This window comes from Acomys minous (genome assembly GCF_964271855.1).
Source record: "Acomys minous genome assembly, chromosome: 16".
Classification (NCBI taxonomy): Eukaryota; Metazoa; Chordata; class Mammalia; order Rodentia; family Muridae; genus Acomys; species Acomys minous.
This window is the reverse complement of record NC_140498.1, coordinates 79,639,523-79,652,539: the sequence shown is the minus strand read 5'-3', so window position 1 is coordinate 79,652,539 and position 13,017 is coordinate 79,639,523. Positions and strand designations below refer to the sequence as shown.

General features: G+C 45.4%; 1 protein-coding gene across 3 annotated transcripts in view; it reads right to left on the bottom strand.

The window, feature by feature from the left end:
- The window catches only part of SEPTIN14 (septin 14), a 28,616-nt gene extending 18,151 nt beyond the window's left edge, over positions 1-10,465 (bottom strand). Inside the window, exons 1-5 of one of the 3 annotated variants that reach the window (XM_084762566.1) lie at positions 9,022-10,465; positions 6,929-7,041; positions 6,284-6,352; positions 2,207-2,324; positions 1,402-1,597 (exon numbers count right to left, since the gene is read on the bottom strand). In XM_084762566.1, the coding sequence (XP_084618692.1) occupies positions 1,402-1,597; positions 2,207-2,324; positions 6,284-6,337 (368 nt within the window). In that variant the 5' untranslated portion in view covers positions 6,338-6,352; positions 6,929-7,041; positions 9,022-10,465. The remainder of the gene's footprint in view (positions 1-1,401; positions 1,598-2,206; positions 2,325-6,283; positions 6,353-6,928; positions 7,042-9,021) is intronic. The other 2 variants (XM_084762565.1, XM_084762567.1) reach the window with 2 other exon arrangements.
- Positions 10,466-13,017: the final 2,552 nt, after the last annotated feature.

Sequence of the window (13,017 nt, the reverse complement as noted above, 5' to 3'; positions counted from 1 at the left end):
GGTGGTCTGAATGCTCCTGTCCTGGCTGATTTTAGGCTGCTCATCTGATGTCATTTACACACAGAGCTAGGGCAGAGCAAGCTGGAGAGATGGCGCAGCTAAGACCACTCACTTGCCACTCTTCCAGACGGCCCAGGTTTGATTCCCAGCACCCACATGGCGGCTCACAGCTCTCGGTTACTCCAGTTACAGGGGACCTAACACTCTCTTCTGGCCCCCAGGGACACCAGGCATGTGTGTAGTGCACAGACATACATAAAGCAAAACCACCCATTTTATAAAATAAACATTTTAAATAATACAACAACACTAGATACATAAAGTCATCAATTTCACAAGCGTATTACTGAATGATAGAAGAATTAAAAGCTAAAAGGAAAGACATCAATTACCATAGAAGAATATTGCAATTTAGACCTGAAGAAAGGACTCAGTGGTTAGGAGCACATACTGTTCTTCCAGAGGACCCAAGTTCAGTTCCCAGTATCTATCAGGTGGCTCCCAACCTCCTGTAACTCCAGCTGCAAGAGGCTCCAATGTTTCTAGTCTCTACGGGTACCTTACATTTGCCACCAGGCTTGGCTGACATGTGTGTCACTCACACACACACACACACACACACACACGCACGCACGCACGCACGCATGTACACACATGGATACTTATACACATGCAATTAAATTGATAAAAGTAAATCTTTTAAAAAGATATTACAATTTGAGACTGGAGGGATGGCTCAGCCTGACTACCCATCCAGAGATCCTGAGTTCAATTCCCAATAACCATGTGGTGGCTCACAACCATCTATAACATGATCTAATGCCCTTTTCTGTCATCCAGGCAAGCACTGTATACATAATAAATAAATCTTGAAAAAATAGTTTTTAAAAATATTACAATTTAGTCTGGCAAAAAGAAGGCAATTCATTGAGATGAGAATGATTTTAAATAAAATAACAAAACATTGCCTGTGGGCACATACTTTTAATCCCAGCACTTGGGAAGCAGAGGCAGGCAGATATCTGTAGGTTTAAGGTCAGCCTGGTTCTATACAGGGAGTTCAGGCCAGTCAGGATTACATAGTAAGATTCTATCTCAAAAAAAGGGGAAGGGTTACAAAATAAGAGTGATCTCTATCAGCCAGGCAGTGGTGGCGCACGTCTTTAATCCCAGCACTCGGGAGGCAGAGGCAGGTAGATCTCCATGAGTTCAAGGCCAGCCTGGACTACAGAGCAAGTTCCAGAACAGCCAGAGCTGTTACACAGAGAAACCCTGTCTCAAAAAAAAAAAAAAAGAGTGATCTCTACCTATTTTTTTTTTAAAGAAAACATGTCACAATGAAACCCAATGCCTTTTATGCTAACTTTAAAAATTAATTTAAAAAAATATGACACCACTAACTTGGCTTCCTTGTTTATTTGATCTCCATATCCCACTGTTTTCACAACAGTCAACCTCAGTGGAATATTTCTTTCCAGAAGTTCGAACGTCTTCACTTTAAGTCCAACTTTTGGATAGAAGTGGGAGGTCTTGCTCTCTTTCATGTTGGTATTGAACAGTGTGTTGATCAGCGTTGATTTTCCAATTCCAGTTTCTCCTGCAGTGAAGATGAACGTACCATCAAAGAATCATAGCGGCTTAAGTGGCAGTGGCATTATCTGAGAAGGATTAAAAGGGTGCGGCCTTGTTGGGAAGAAGTGTGTCACCGGGAGCCAGCTTTGGGGTTTCAAAAGTGCAAGCCAGGCCCAGAGTCTCTCTCTTCCTGGTGCCCGTGAGTTCTAACTCTCAGCTACTTCCCCAGCGCCTTGTCTTCCCACACGCCATGCTCCCTGCCATGAGGACCACGGGCTAAGCCTCTGAAACTGTAAGTAAACACCAGTTAAATACTTCCTTTTATAAGGGTTGCTGCGGTCACAGTGTCTCTCCAAAGCAATAGAGCGCTGACTAGGGCACACAGATGTCTATCTGCCTGCTCAGAGTCCTGTGTGCTAGGATTAAAGACAACTGCCCACAGGCTAAGATGAAATGTTCTTCAATATTTAAACAGTGCAGCTAAGAGGAAGGAAAAAAATAAAAACAACAACAACAACAACATAAATATGGAGAAATGGTCTTGAATTCACATTGTCGCTACCATGCTGTTTGTTATTAGTTTAGACGAGTAGGAGACAAATGAAACAATTTGAATGTGGTGTTTGGCACTCACCCACACAGAGAATATTGAAAGTGAATCCTTTCTGGATGGATCTGTTCACCATCTGAGTGGGCAAACACTCAAACCCAAAATGTTCAAGAGTGGTTAAGCAACGGATGTTCTCAGTTTGCTTGGATAAAACAGAAATAAAAGCATTCTCGTTAGAATCAGAAATAACATCATTTGAAAAGACAACACTGATTATGTTTAAAAAAAACAAAAACAAAACACAGGACTGGCTATCCCTGTATTGTCTTCTCAATGCAAATGTATGAAGTGAATTTGGGCAAAAACAAAACAAAACAAAAAAACCAACAACTCATACAGATGTTGATGCTATTGTTCTAAGTAAATTAAGCCAACCTTTGATCATACTCTGAGAGGCTGTTTCTAAATTTAAGAAGAAATTGAAGATAAGAAAACACCATGAGAAACACCATGGTTTTGTTCTAAAACAGTAATGGCTTTTCTTTGTTAAAAGAAAAATTTTGTATTACTGTAGTGTGTATCTATATTAAGAAAATGAAGGTGGGGAGGGGCGGGGGGGGGTGGCAGGGGGGAGGGGAGCATAGGACTTCAGCTTAGAGTCCAGTACCAGGTGAGTAAAAGATAACACCAGGGAATTACCACAATCCCATCTTAAACCAGTGTCCACTAATGGACCCTCTGGATCAAAAGATCAAAGCCGCAGGGTCAAAAGGAGACCTGTGGCTACAATCTATAGATTTCCGTTCTATCACCCATGACTTGTGGCAGGAATCTTGGGTCAGCAATCAACCTGAACACTAGGCAGCTTGCAGCAGTATGAACCTTGGTTCTGCTCCAGGGCTGCGCAGTTGACAGACGGTGGGCTCAGAGTGTAACAGAGGATTGCTGCCTTTGTGGCTGTGAACTTGAGAGTGGTTCTCAACCTGTGGGTCCCGACCCCTTTGGGGCTCACGTATTAGATATCCTGCATGTGAAATATTTACATTATGATTCATAAAAGAAGCAAGATTATAGTTATGAAGTAGCAACAAAATAATTTTATGGTTGTAGGGGGGGGGTCCGGGGGTCATAAGACGAGGAACTATATTAAAAGGTTGCTGCTGGGCGGTGGTGATGCACACTTTTAATCCCAGCATTTTGGAGGCAGGGGCAGGCAGATCGCTGAATTCAAGGCCAGCCTGGTCTACATAACGAGTTCCAGGATAGCCAGGACTACACAGAGAAACCCTGTCTCAAAATCCAAAAGGTTGCAACAGTAGGAAAGTTAAGATCAGTAGTTTAGAAGAGTAGAACACACACACGCACACACAAACACACACACACACACGCACACACAAACACACACACACACACACACACGCGCGCGCGCACACACACACACACACACACACACACACACACACACACACACTCCAAAACCTGGGAAGAATCCTATAGTGCCTGCCCACAAGATGGTGACTGTCAAGAGATCTAGATAGAACAGCCCTGGTCCCAATAATGAGGTCCATGGGAAAAGGCAGCCTGTCATTTTCAGATACACCCCAGACAGTTCAAGGTGACATCAACTGAAGGTTTAAAAAAAAAATGGGGGAAAAAATAAAACCCTAGCTAGGCTTGTCCTCTAGCACTGACACAGTGACTACAATAAAGTGATTATCAAGCTAGACCACAGTGGCCTCACTCCACAGGCAGCTTGGTGGACATCCAGGACACTGCTGGGACTGACAGCAGGTGCTTCCAGCCCTTCGCCGCTGCAGGAGCTGCTGGTAACCTGTCCCATCAGCAGAGCTCAACTCACAAGTGTCACACTCAGTGCCACAGTTACCACTGTCAGACTAGCCACAGAAAGAGTACTGCGCACTCACGGCTGTGAGCCCCACACCTGCATGAACAGCTAGAGTGTCCCCACTTTGTGTCCCTCATCAACAGGTTCTCTTTAAACCCATCACAGCATCAACTGCCCCCCACCCCCACCAAATGCCATTAATAACAGCCACAGATGCTGTAGAGGATGTGTCATGTCAAACTGGAACCAAGGCCAAGACACACATCAAATTGAAAACACCAAGATATAGACTGTGACAAAGGTGCTCGAGAAAACTGATCTACCACATGCACAAATATGAATGCAGGTGCATGAGAAATATGCAGCCTTGGCTGTCCTGGACTCACTTTGTAGACCAGGCTGGCCTCAAACTCACATCGATCCACCTGTCTCTACCTCCCAAATGCTGGGATTAAAGGTGTGTGCCACCACTCCTGGCTGTAAGAAATATGTTTTTTTTTAAGTATCCCAGCAATTCCAAAAGGGCATGGTAACTCTCTAGCAATACACCCTCCCCAAAAAAAATTATATTGAAGAAATATCTGACAAAGAATTTAAAAATGTTTTAGTATACTTAACTAGTTATGTGGTTTGGCTAGACTAAGTAAAACACAAAGAAGACTTAGGTAAACAAAATCAAAGTGAGAAGGGATACATCATAACAGACTTTACAGAAGTGCAAAAGGACATTAGATCCAAGATGGCAGACTAGGCACCCAGCATGCACCAGTTTCTCCTGCAGGTTGAAATCAGAACAACTGGAGGGCCGCCAAGAAGTTCAGACACGCTTGGGGAGACCTTAGACAGTGGACTAGAGGGCGCCCCAGAGCTGAATATGCAGCCACACTGCAGAGGACATGGCCAGAGATGAGAGAGAAGCTAGCTGGACCATGGCAGGAGCAGTGCTGTGCAGAAATGCTCTCTTCAGACACTGGCAATGGGATCCCAATAGAAACTGGCACTCAATTGGTTCTGTGTTCTTGAGGCAGGCCGGTGATGGTACATAGCTTTAATCTCAGCACCCGGGAGGCAGAGGAAGGCCGATCTCTGGGTTCGAGGCCAGCCTGGTCTACAGAGTGAGTTCAAGACAGCCAGGGCTACACAGACAGACCTTGTATCAAAGATTTAAAAAAAAAAAAAAAAGTCCTGTGTTTTCTAAGATGATCCTCACAGCGGCACATTGGGGAACTATCTTGAGAAGACCCTGAACTTGTTTCTCTAGGAGTCACGACTCCTGACTTTCTTGTCACTAGGAGCCCTCAGCAGTTTGCCCTTGGTGGAAAACATCTGACACAAACCTACCGAGAACCTCTGGCGATGAGAAAGTGGTCTGTGATGAATAACATAAATGAAGACTGCTTCGCTTTAAGCCTGGCAGCTCAGAGAGCCGGCTGGGGGGGAATCGAGAAAGAGACGTTGCAAGTCATTTCACGCAGCTACTTTTGGGAACGAACTAAGTCCCAGGATGCCAGAGCTGCGGAAGGCAGATTGATAGCTAGGATTGCAATAAATTAGACGTCTTCTGCCAAGCCAAGAAAATGACTGACAGTGGAGAAACAAACTATAGAATGGGAGAAAAGCTTTTCTAGTTACTCATCTGACAGGAGATTGACTAACTAGAATGTCCCGGTCTTAGGGACCCCATGGCCAACGCAGGTAGCTGTCAGAGAGGCAGATCCCACACTGCTGGAACAGGGTCTCCTACCCTTCCTTGGCTTTTACATCTGGGGGCAGGGAGGGACAGTACGCAGAGCGGAGCACAGTGAATGGGTCCCTGTACATCTTTCTCCATGAAGTATTTCGCTACAGTGATATGAAGCTCATAACGCCCCAGAGAGATTTTAAATTTTGATTTAATCTCCTTTGCTTTTCCATGAGAATAATGTTTCACACACCCCAACAAAGTCAAGAAACATGTTACAGAGCCAGGTGTGGTGGCACACACCTTTAATCCCAGCACTCGGGGAGGCAAAGGCAGCAGATCTTTGTGAGTTCGAGGCCAGCCTGGTCTACAAAGTGAGTCCAGGACAGCCAAGGCTACACAGAGAGATCCTGTCTCGAAAAACAACCAAAAACAAAAAGAAAGAAAAAAAGAAACACGTTACAATTGTCTGACCCATTGTTTACATTTAAATCTAATCAATAGTAATGTTCACTCGTTTCCAATGGTAACAAGCCTCTTTTGCTGTCCAGGCCTGAATCAACTTATAGTCAATATTTTGAAACTACTTATTCAAGTACACAATGCATAGTTATAAATGAAAGATGTACTTAACTGTATCTTCATTGTTAGGTGCTTGTGTGGGCATGTTTGGTGGTTTTTCTGCCATGTCAGAGTGAAAAGGCTGAAAGAGAGAAAGCAAGCTTTGTCAGGTCCACCGGCAGAGGTCATATTCCTTAACCTTACAGCATTAGAGAATCCAACATGGAAACTGCCACAAACGCCGTCACTCCATCCACACCTCTGACCTGTTAGAAGTCGGATCTTTTATCCTAAACAGGCTTGTGCGTGCTCGAGAATGCGTCATCCTCTAAAGCAACATCGCTTAGCCAACGATACCCAAAACGAAGAGAAAGAGAAGCTCTCTCAAAATCCAAGATGGCCCTGGGATAATGTCTTCGTGGATTGTTCTAGCCAGCAATGGATTTCACTGAGACATTCCATACACACTTAGCACTATACTCAGTCCTCCATTTAAACGGCTCTGCTGAGCATGAGAAAACAGACACTGAGGATGACTTCAGCTCCCAGAAGAGCTTACACCTGAGGCTGGAGTTTGAAGGAGACTTGAAAAGAGGCGAAATTAGCCACCACTGTAAAAGGAAAGCAGGCTCCTAAAACGCTACACGCATTCTTTAGGAACCAATCCCAACCCATTAATTTTTGTTCATTTACAAAGCACCTGTGCCTGGCAATTTACCTCCTGCGGTACCTTCAGGCCCAGGAACGTCAAGCGACTTACTTGCTCCGGGTCTCGGCTGTGAAGTGCGAGATCCGAGTGGACTGCGAGACTGCTGTGCTCTCCCTCGGGATCTGCAGATTTGGTCCAAATTAATATCAACTGCGTTTGCAACAGTTGGGAACAAGGGAGTTAAGGCACAAAAGAGTGTTGTCCCGAGTTCTAAGGAGGACGGTGTGAGAAGGCCATGCTAACCTACTTTTTGAGTACAGCACAAAGATAGTAAGAATGTGAGACTTTTTTTTTAAGGATGTATTTTTGTCTTATGCATTTGAGTGTCTTGCTGCATGTATATGTGTGTGTGTGTATATATATATATATATGCACCATGTGCAAGCCTGGTACCCTAGAGGTCAGAAGATGACATTGGGTGCCCTGAAACTAAAATTACAATCACTTGTGAGCTGTCATGTGAGTGCTAGGAAATCCAGGTCCTCTGAAAAAAAAAAACACAGAATTTTCTCTGAAGACCAGGCTGGCCTTGAGCTCAGAAATCTACCTGCCTCTGTCTCCTGAGTGCTGGAATGAAAGGCGTGCACTGCCAGGCCCAGTTTACAGCAAATGTTCTTACCTGTTAAACCATCTCTCCAAGCCCCCAGCTTACAGCAAATGTTCTTACCTGTTAAACCAAGCCCCATTAAGGAATGTTGTTGCTTTTGTTTTTGTTTTTAATTTGTGTACTGTGAAACTAAACAAAGAGTGGTTCTGTTTTATTTGACACGCGGCCTTGAGATTATTCCACAGTAGTATATTAGTTTATCTCATGTTTCCTGGATGTTAAGGAAGATCCTCTCACATACGGCCTGTGTTCCACTGTACGTTACTCTAGCATGTGTGGAATTTCTGTATATATTTAGTAAATTCTTTTTTGTTGTTATTTACCTATTTTAGTTTGTTTAGTTTTTTGTTTTTTGTTTGTTTGAGACAGGGTTTCTCTGTGTAACTTTGGCTGTCCTGGAACTCACTACGTAGACCAGGCTGGCCTCGAACTCACAGAGATCCACCTGCCTCTGCCTCTTGAGTGCTGGGATTAAAGGCCCGGCCTACTAAAATCTTAATGTGGGCCATTGTCATGACTTTCAGTCCTTATCTGCAATCAATAATGTTTCAAAAACTAAAAAGGGGATTGTTTCATAACTTCTTATAATTACCCATTCTCAGAATATAAAGTTAAGTGCCAGGTTTGGTGGCATGTGCCTATAACCTCAGCGCTTCAGGGGACAGGGCAGAGGCAGGAGGCTCAGGAGTTCAAGACCATTATCTGATGTTTAGTCCATGTCTTAGTTAGGGTTTCTATTGCTGTGATGAAACATCTTGAGCAAAAAAACCAAAAACAAAACAAAACAAAAAAAAACCAAGTTGGGGAGGAAAGGGTTTATTCAGCTTACACTTCCATACTGCTGTTCATCATCAAAGAAAGTCAGGATGGGAACTCAAACAGGGCAGGCACCTGGAGGCAGGAGCTGATGGAGGCAGAGGCCATGGAGGGATGCTGCTTACGGGCTTTCTCCCCATGGCTTGCTCAGCCTTCTTTGTTATAGAACTCAGGACCACCAGCCCGGGGATGGCACCCACAGTGAGCTAGGCCCCCCCCTGAAACCACTAATTAAGAGAATGCCCTACAGGCCTGCCTGCAGCCATATCTTATGGAGGCATTTTCTTACTTGAGTTCCCTCCTCTCAGATGACTTTAGCTTCTGTCAAGTTGACATAAAACAATCCAGCACAACTGATCCCTTATCAACTTGACATGCAAATACAACACAATTAAGCCACAGCCTTTCCTTTCTCGTTCATCCCCAAGATCACACATTAATAACACCACCATATAAAATATTCCAGTCTTTACAAATTCAAACACTTTAAAATACAATCTCTTTATTTTCAAAAAAAAGTCTCATTTAAAACCTAAAAGCTCTTTTAAAATTCAGTCTTTCAACTGTGGGCTCCTGTAAAACCAAAACTAAGCTAAATATTTCCCTATGTCAATAAGGAAATGCCAGGGCACAGTCACAACCAGATCAAAGCAATGCCCAATATCCGGCCTTCACTCACCTTGGGCCTTGGGTCACTTCTCCAGCTCTGCCCTCTGCAGCGCACAGCTTGTCTTATAAGGTCCAGCAGGCTCCATTTCCTGCTGCTGCTGTTCTTGGTGGTCAGCCCATGGTACTGCCATCTGCAAAATGCTGGGGTCTTCTGCTGCAACTGGGCTGCGCTTTCACCAATAACCTCTCCTGGTCTTTCTTCACTGTGCCAGGCCTCAGCTTCTCCGCCTGACTCCTTCAGTCCTGGGCCTTCAGCTGCCACTGAGGTTACATCTTCACCTGTGGCCTCTCCTGGCCTCTCACAGTGCTAGGCCTCATCTGTGCTCTCCGTGACCCCTCCATGCCTTCAATCCCAGCACCACCTGGGTAACTCTTACACAACCAAGTTCAGCTGCCGGGATCGAGGCCTCTGGAACACAGCTCCTGTGTTGCTGACTCTTAGGAAACACTTCCCAGAAGATTTCACCTCTGTGATGTTGGGTTTGTTTGTTTGTTTTGAGACAGGGTTTCTCTGTGTAGCCTTGGCTGTCCTGAACTCACTTTGTAGACCAGATTGGCCTCAAACTCACTGAGATCCGCCTGCCTCTGCCTCACAAGTGCTGAGACTAAGGGCCTGTGCCACCACTGCCCGGCGATGCTGGTCTCTTTTTAATCGCTGCTAAATTCTAAGCATCACTGATCTCAGTAAAACAAAGAGTTCATTTTTAGTGGTTCTGGTCTCTTGTTAATCACAGCTGATTCTTTAGCTCCAGCTGAGCAGACATCAAAGATTCTTCAGGTACATGACCCGGTAGAGCCTTTGGTTCCCTCTGACACTTCACGAGCCAGGCCTCCATCACCTGTACTTCCTTCAGCATTGTTTTCAAAACTCAAACAGAACAGCTCGCTGCACTCTCAACACTCAATGACTTTTCTATCCCAACGTTCCAAAGTCCTTTCAAAAATCCTCCCCCGGAAACATGACCAGGTATGTGACAGCAATACCCCCACTATCTTGGTACCAACTTCTCTTAGCTAGGGTTTCTATTTCTGCAACAAAACCCCATTACCAAAAAGCAAGTTGGAGAGGAAAGGGTTTATTTGGCTTATACCTCCATATTGCTGTTCATCACTGAAGGAGGTCAGGACAGGAACTCACAGAGGGCAGGAACCTGGACGCAGGAGCTGATCCAGAGGCCATGGAGAGGTGCTGCTTGTTGGTTTGGTCCTTCTGGCTTGCTCAGTTTGCTCCCTTATAAAACTGAGGACCACTCGGATAGCACAACTGACGATAGGCTGAGTCCTCCCCATCAATCACTTATTAAGAAAATGCCCCCACAGGCTTGCCTGCAGCCCCATCTTACGGAGGCATCTTTCTTAACTGAAGTTCCTTCCTCTCGGATGACTTTAGTTTGTGTCAAGGTAACATAAAACGATCCAGCACAGTCAGTGTGAGTCCAACATGAGCTATCAGAGACCCTGTCTCAAAATAAACAGAAGAAGTTAAAGTCAATAACTACAAATTGAAGAGTGGCTGCCTCTGCATAGCTGGTGACATTGTGGCAAGTCTGCTAAAGTGCAAGCTCTGTATTCCTAATCATGTGACTGAAACTCTCCGCTGAGAAGGCCACATCTATCCTTTCTTGGGAGTCTTACCTTCTTCCCAATGGCCTCTCTTTCTCTTAATCCGTGTGCTTATTAAAAAACAAATCTAGGCTGAAAATGTGTTTTAATAAACTCCAACTAGGGCTGGGCGTGGTGGCACATGCCTTTAATGCCAGCACTCGGGAAGCAAAGGCAGGTAGATCACTGTGAATTTGAGACCAGCCTGGTCTACAAAGCGAGTCCAGGAGAGCCAGGTCTCCACCGAGAAACCCTGTCTCAAAAGAACAAAACAAAACAAAAAACCAAACCAAACAAACAAAAAACCCCAAAATACCCCAACTACGTCTCATTAACAAACCGAATAAAGCCTAATTGCCAGTGCCTTAGACAAATAAAGGTGTTCTTCTAGTAGGTAAATCTCGAGCAGACGGAGGCTGGAGAGATGGGTCAGTGGATAAGAGCATTTGCTGCTGTTCCAGGGGACCCATGTCCAGTTCCTAGCACTCTCATCAGTCAGGTCACAACCCTCTGTATCGCCAGCTCCAGGTGATCCAACGCCTCTGGCCTCCATGAAACCCTGCACGCATATATGCACATGCCCACCTGTAACCACACACACCTACACACAGCTAAAAGTAAGAGGAAATGCTTTTTAAATATAGAGCAAGTCATCTCAAAATATGATTGCTGTGCCCTTAGAAATTCCTGTTTGTTTCAGGGTACCTATGAAATTGTTTTTTTGTTTTGTTTTGTTTTCTTTTTCTATTTCTTTTTTCTTTTTTTCTAGCAATGCTGGCATGTGCTTTGCTTTTTCTGCTGGATTGAAATCTACACCAGTGATTAAAAAACCATGGTGGAGCAGGTCAGTGGTAGCACATGCCTTTAATCCCAGGACTCAGGAGGCAAAGGCAGGTGGATCTCTGAGTTCAACGAAGCTAGCCTGATCTGCAGAGTGAGTGGCAGGACAGCTAGGGCTACACAGAAAAACCCTGTCTTGAAAAATAATAGCAACATCTGGGGCACACATCAGGCAAGGCAGGAGAACTTCAAGTTTGGAGCCAGCTTCAGATATTTAGTGAGTTTTACTTGAGGTACTTAGAGGGCTACATAACAAGACTCTGAGGGGGAAAAAAATGGAGGATGAGAAAGGGAAGGCGAGAGGGAGAGGGTGCGGATGAGAACAAGGCAGGAGGAAGAGGAAAACTACGGGATCTCAGAGGGCAGAACGGAGACACACCCCCCCATCCTTCACCTCCTCCTCCACCAGGAAGAATCGTAAGAACAATTCTGTGGCCGCACCCTGAGGCCAATGACCCTGAAAGACAACTGGACATTAACATGAGAGGGAACCTGTAAGATTCAGACACAGGACTGCAATCGCATACAGAAGGAAACAAAAAATCCTGACATCTGCCATCCTCGCTCCCTATCTGGGAGCGCGGGGAGACTCCCTTTTGGCCGGGATAAGCTTAGAAGGGAGTCCCAGAACATTCTTATCCATAAAGATGCTGAGATCCCAGCTGGGGGAAGTTTCCCAAGCCTCCCGGGATTGGGGAGTTACAGGGAGAAACAGGCACAATTGTCTTTCTTTGGAGGGAAAAAAAAGTCTCTCACTTATCTCCCAGAAAAGCTCCAAAGCGCTGAAGCCAGAGTTGCCTTGAGAAGGAACCCACGGTCTAACTCCAAAGTGAACTGCTGTTTGGAAGCCCCTTGTGTTAGTTATTTTCTCATCGCTGGTGGGTGGAGGGGGGTTAGGGGGGAGTTGGAGGGGAGACTGGACTAACAAAAGCAGCTCAAGGGTGGTTTCTTTGTTTTGTTTTGATTTTGGGGTTGACTCACGTTTGAGGGTATATTCAGTCCTGGTGGGCATAGTGATTTATACTGTCAAACCAACAGCACCTAGAAATACCTAAGAAGTGAGCCAATGGATGAGGCTGTAAGGCTTAGGGTTAGCCTGCCTTGATGCCTCTGAACATGCCGGTTGGGGTGGGAAGGCCCACCATACCCCAGCCTCAGGTCTGGCGCTGCCCAGTGTTCGTCTGCGCCTGCTTCTCCACTACAAGATGCAAGGTGGCCAGCTTCTCCTCCCCGCCCCCCTCTTCAAGACAAGGTTTCTCTGTGTAGCCTTGGCTGTCCTGGACTCGTTTTGTAGACCAGGCTGGTCTCGAGCTCACAGAGACCCACCTGCCCCTGCCTCTCAAGTGCTGGGATTAAAGGCGTGCGCCACCACCGCCCGGCTTGACCATCTTCTTTTTAAAAGAAGGTTCTGGGGTGATGCCTCAGTGAATAAGAGTGCTTGCAATGCATACATAAGGATTTGAGTTCAGATCCCACTAACCACCATTTGCCTGTAATTCTGTTTTCTGAGAATGGAGACAGGAGGATTGCTGGGATTTAATGGCTGCCAGCCAGCTCCAGCTTT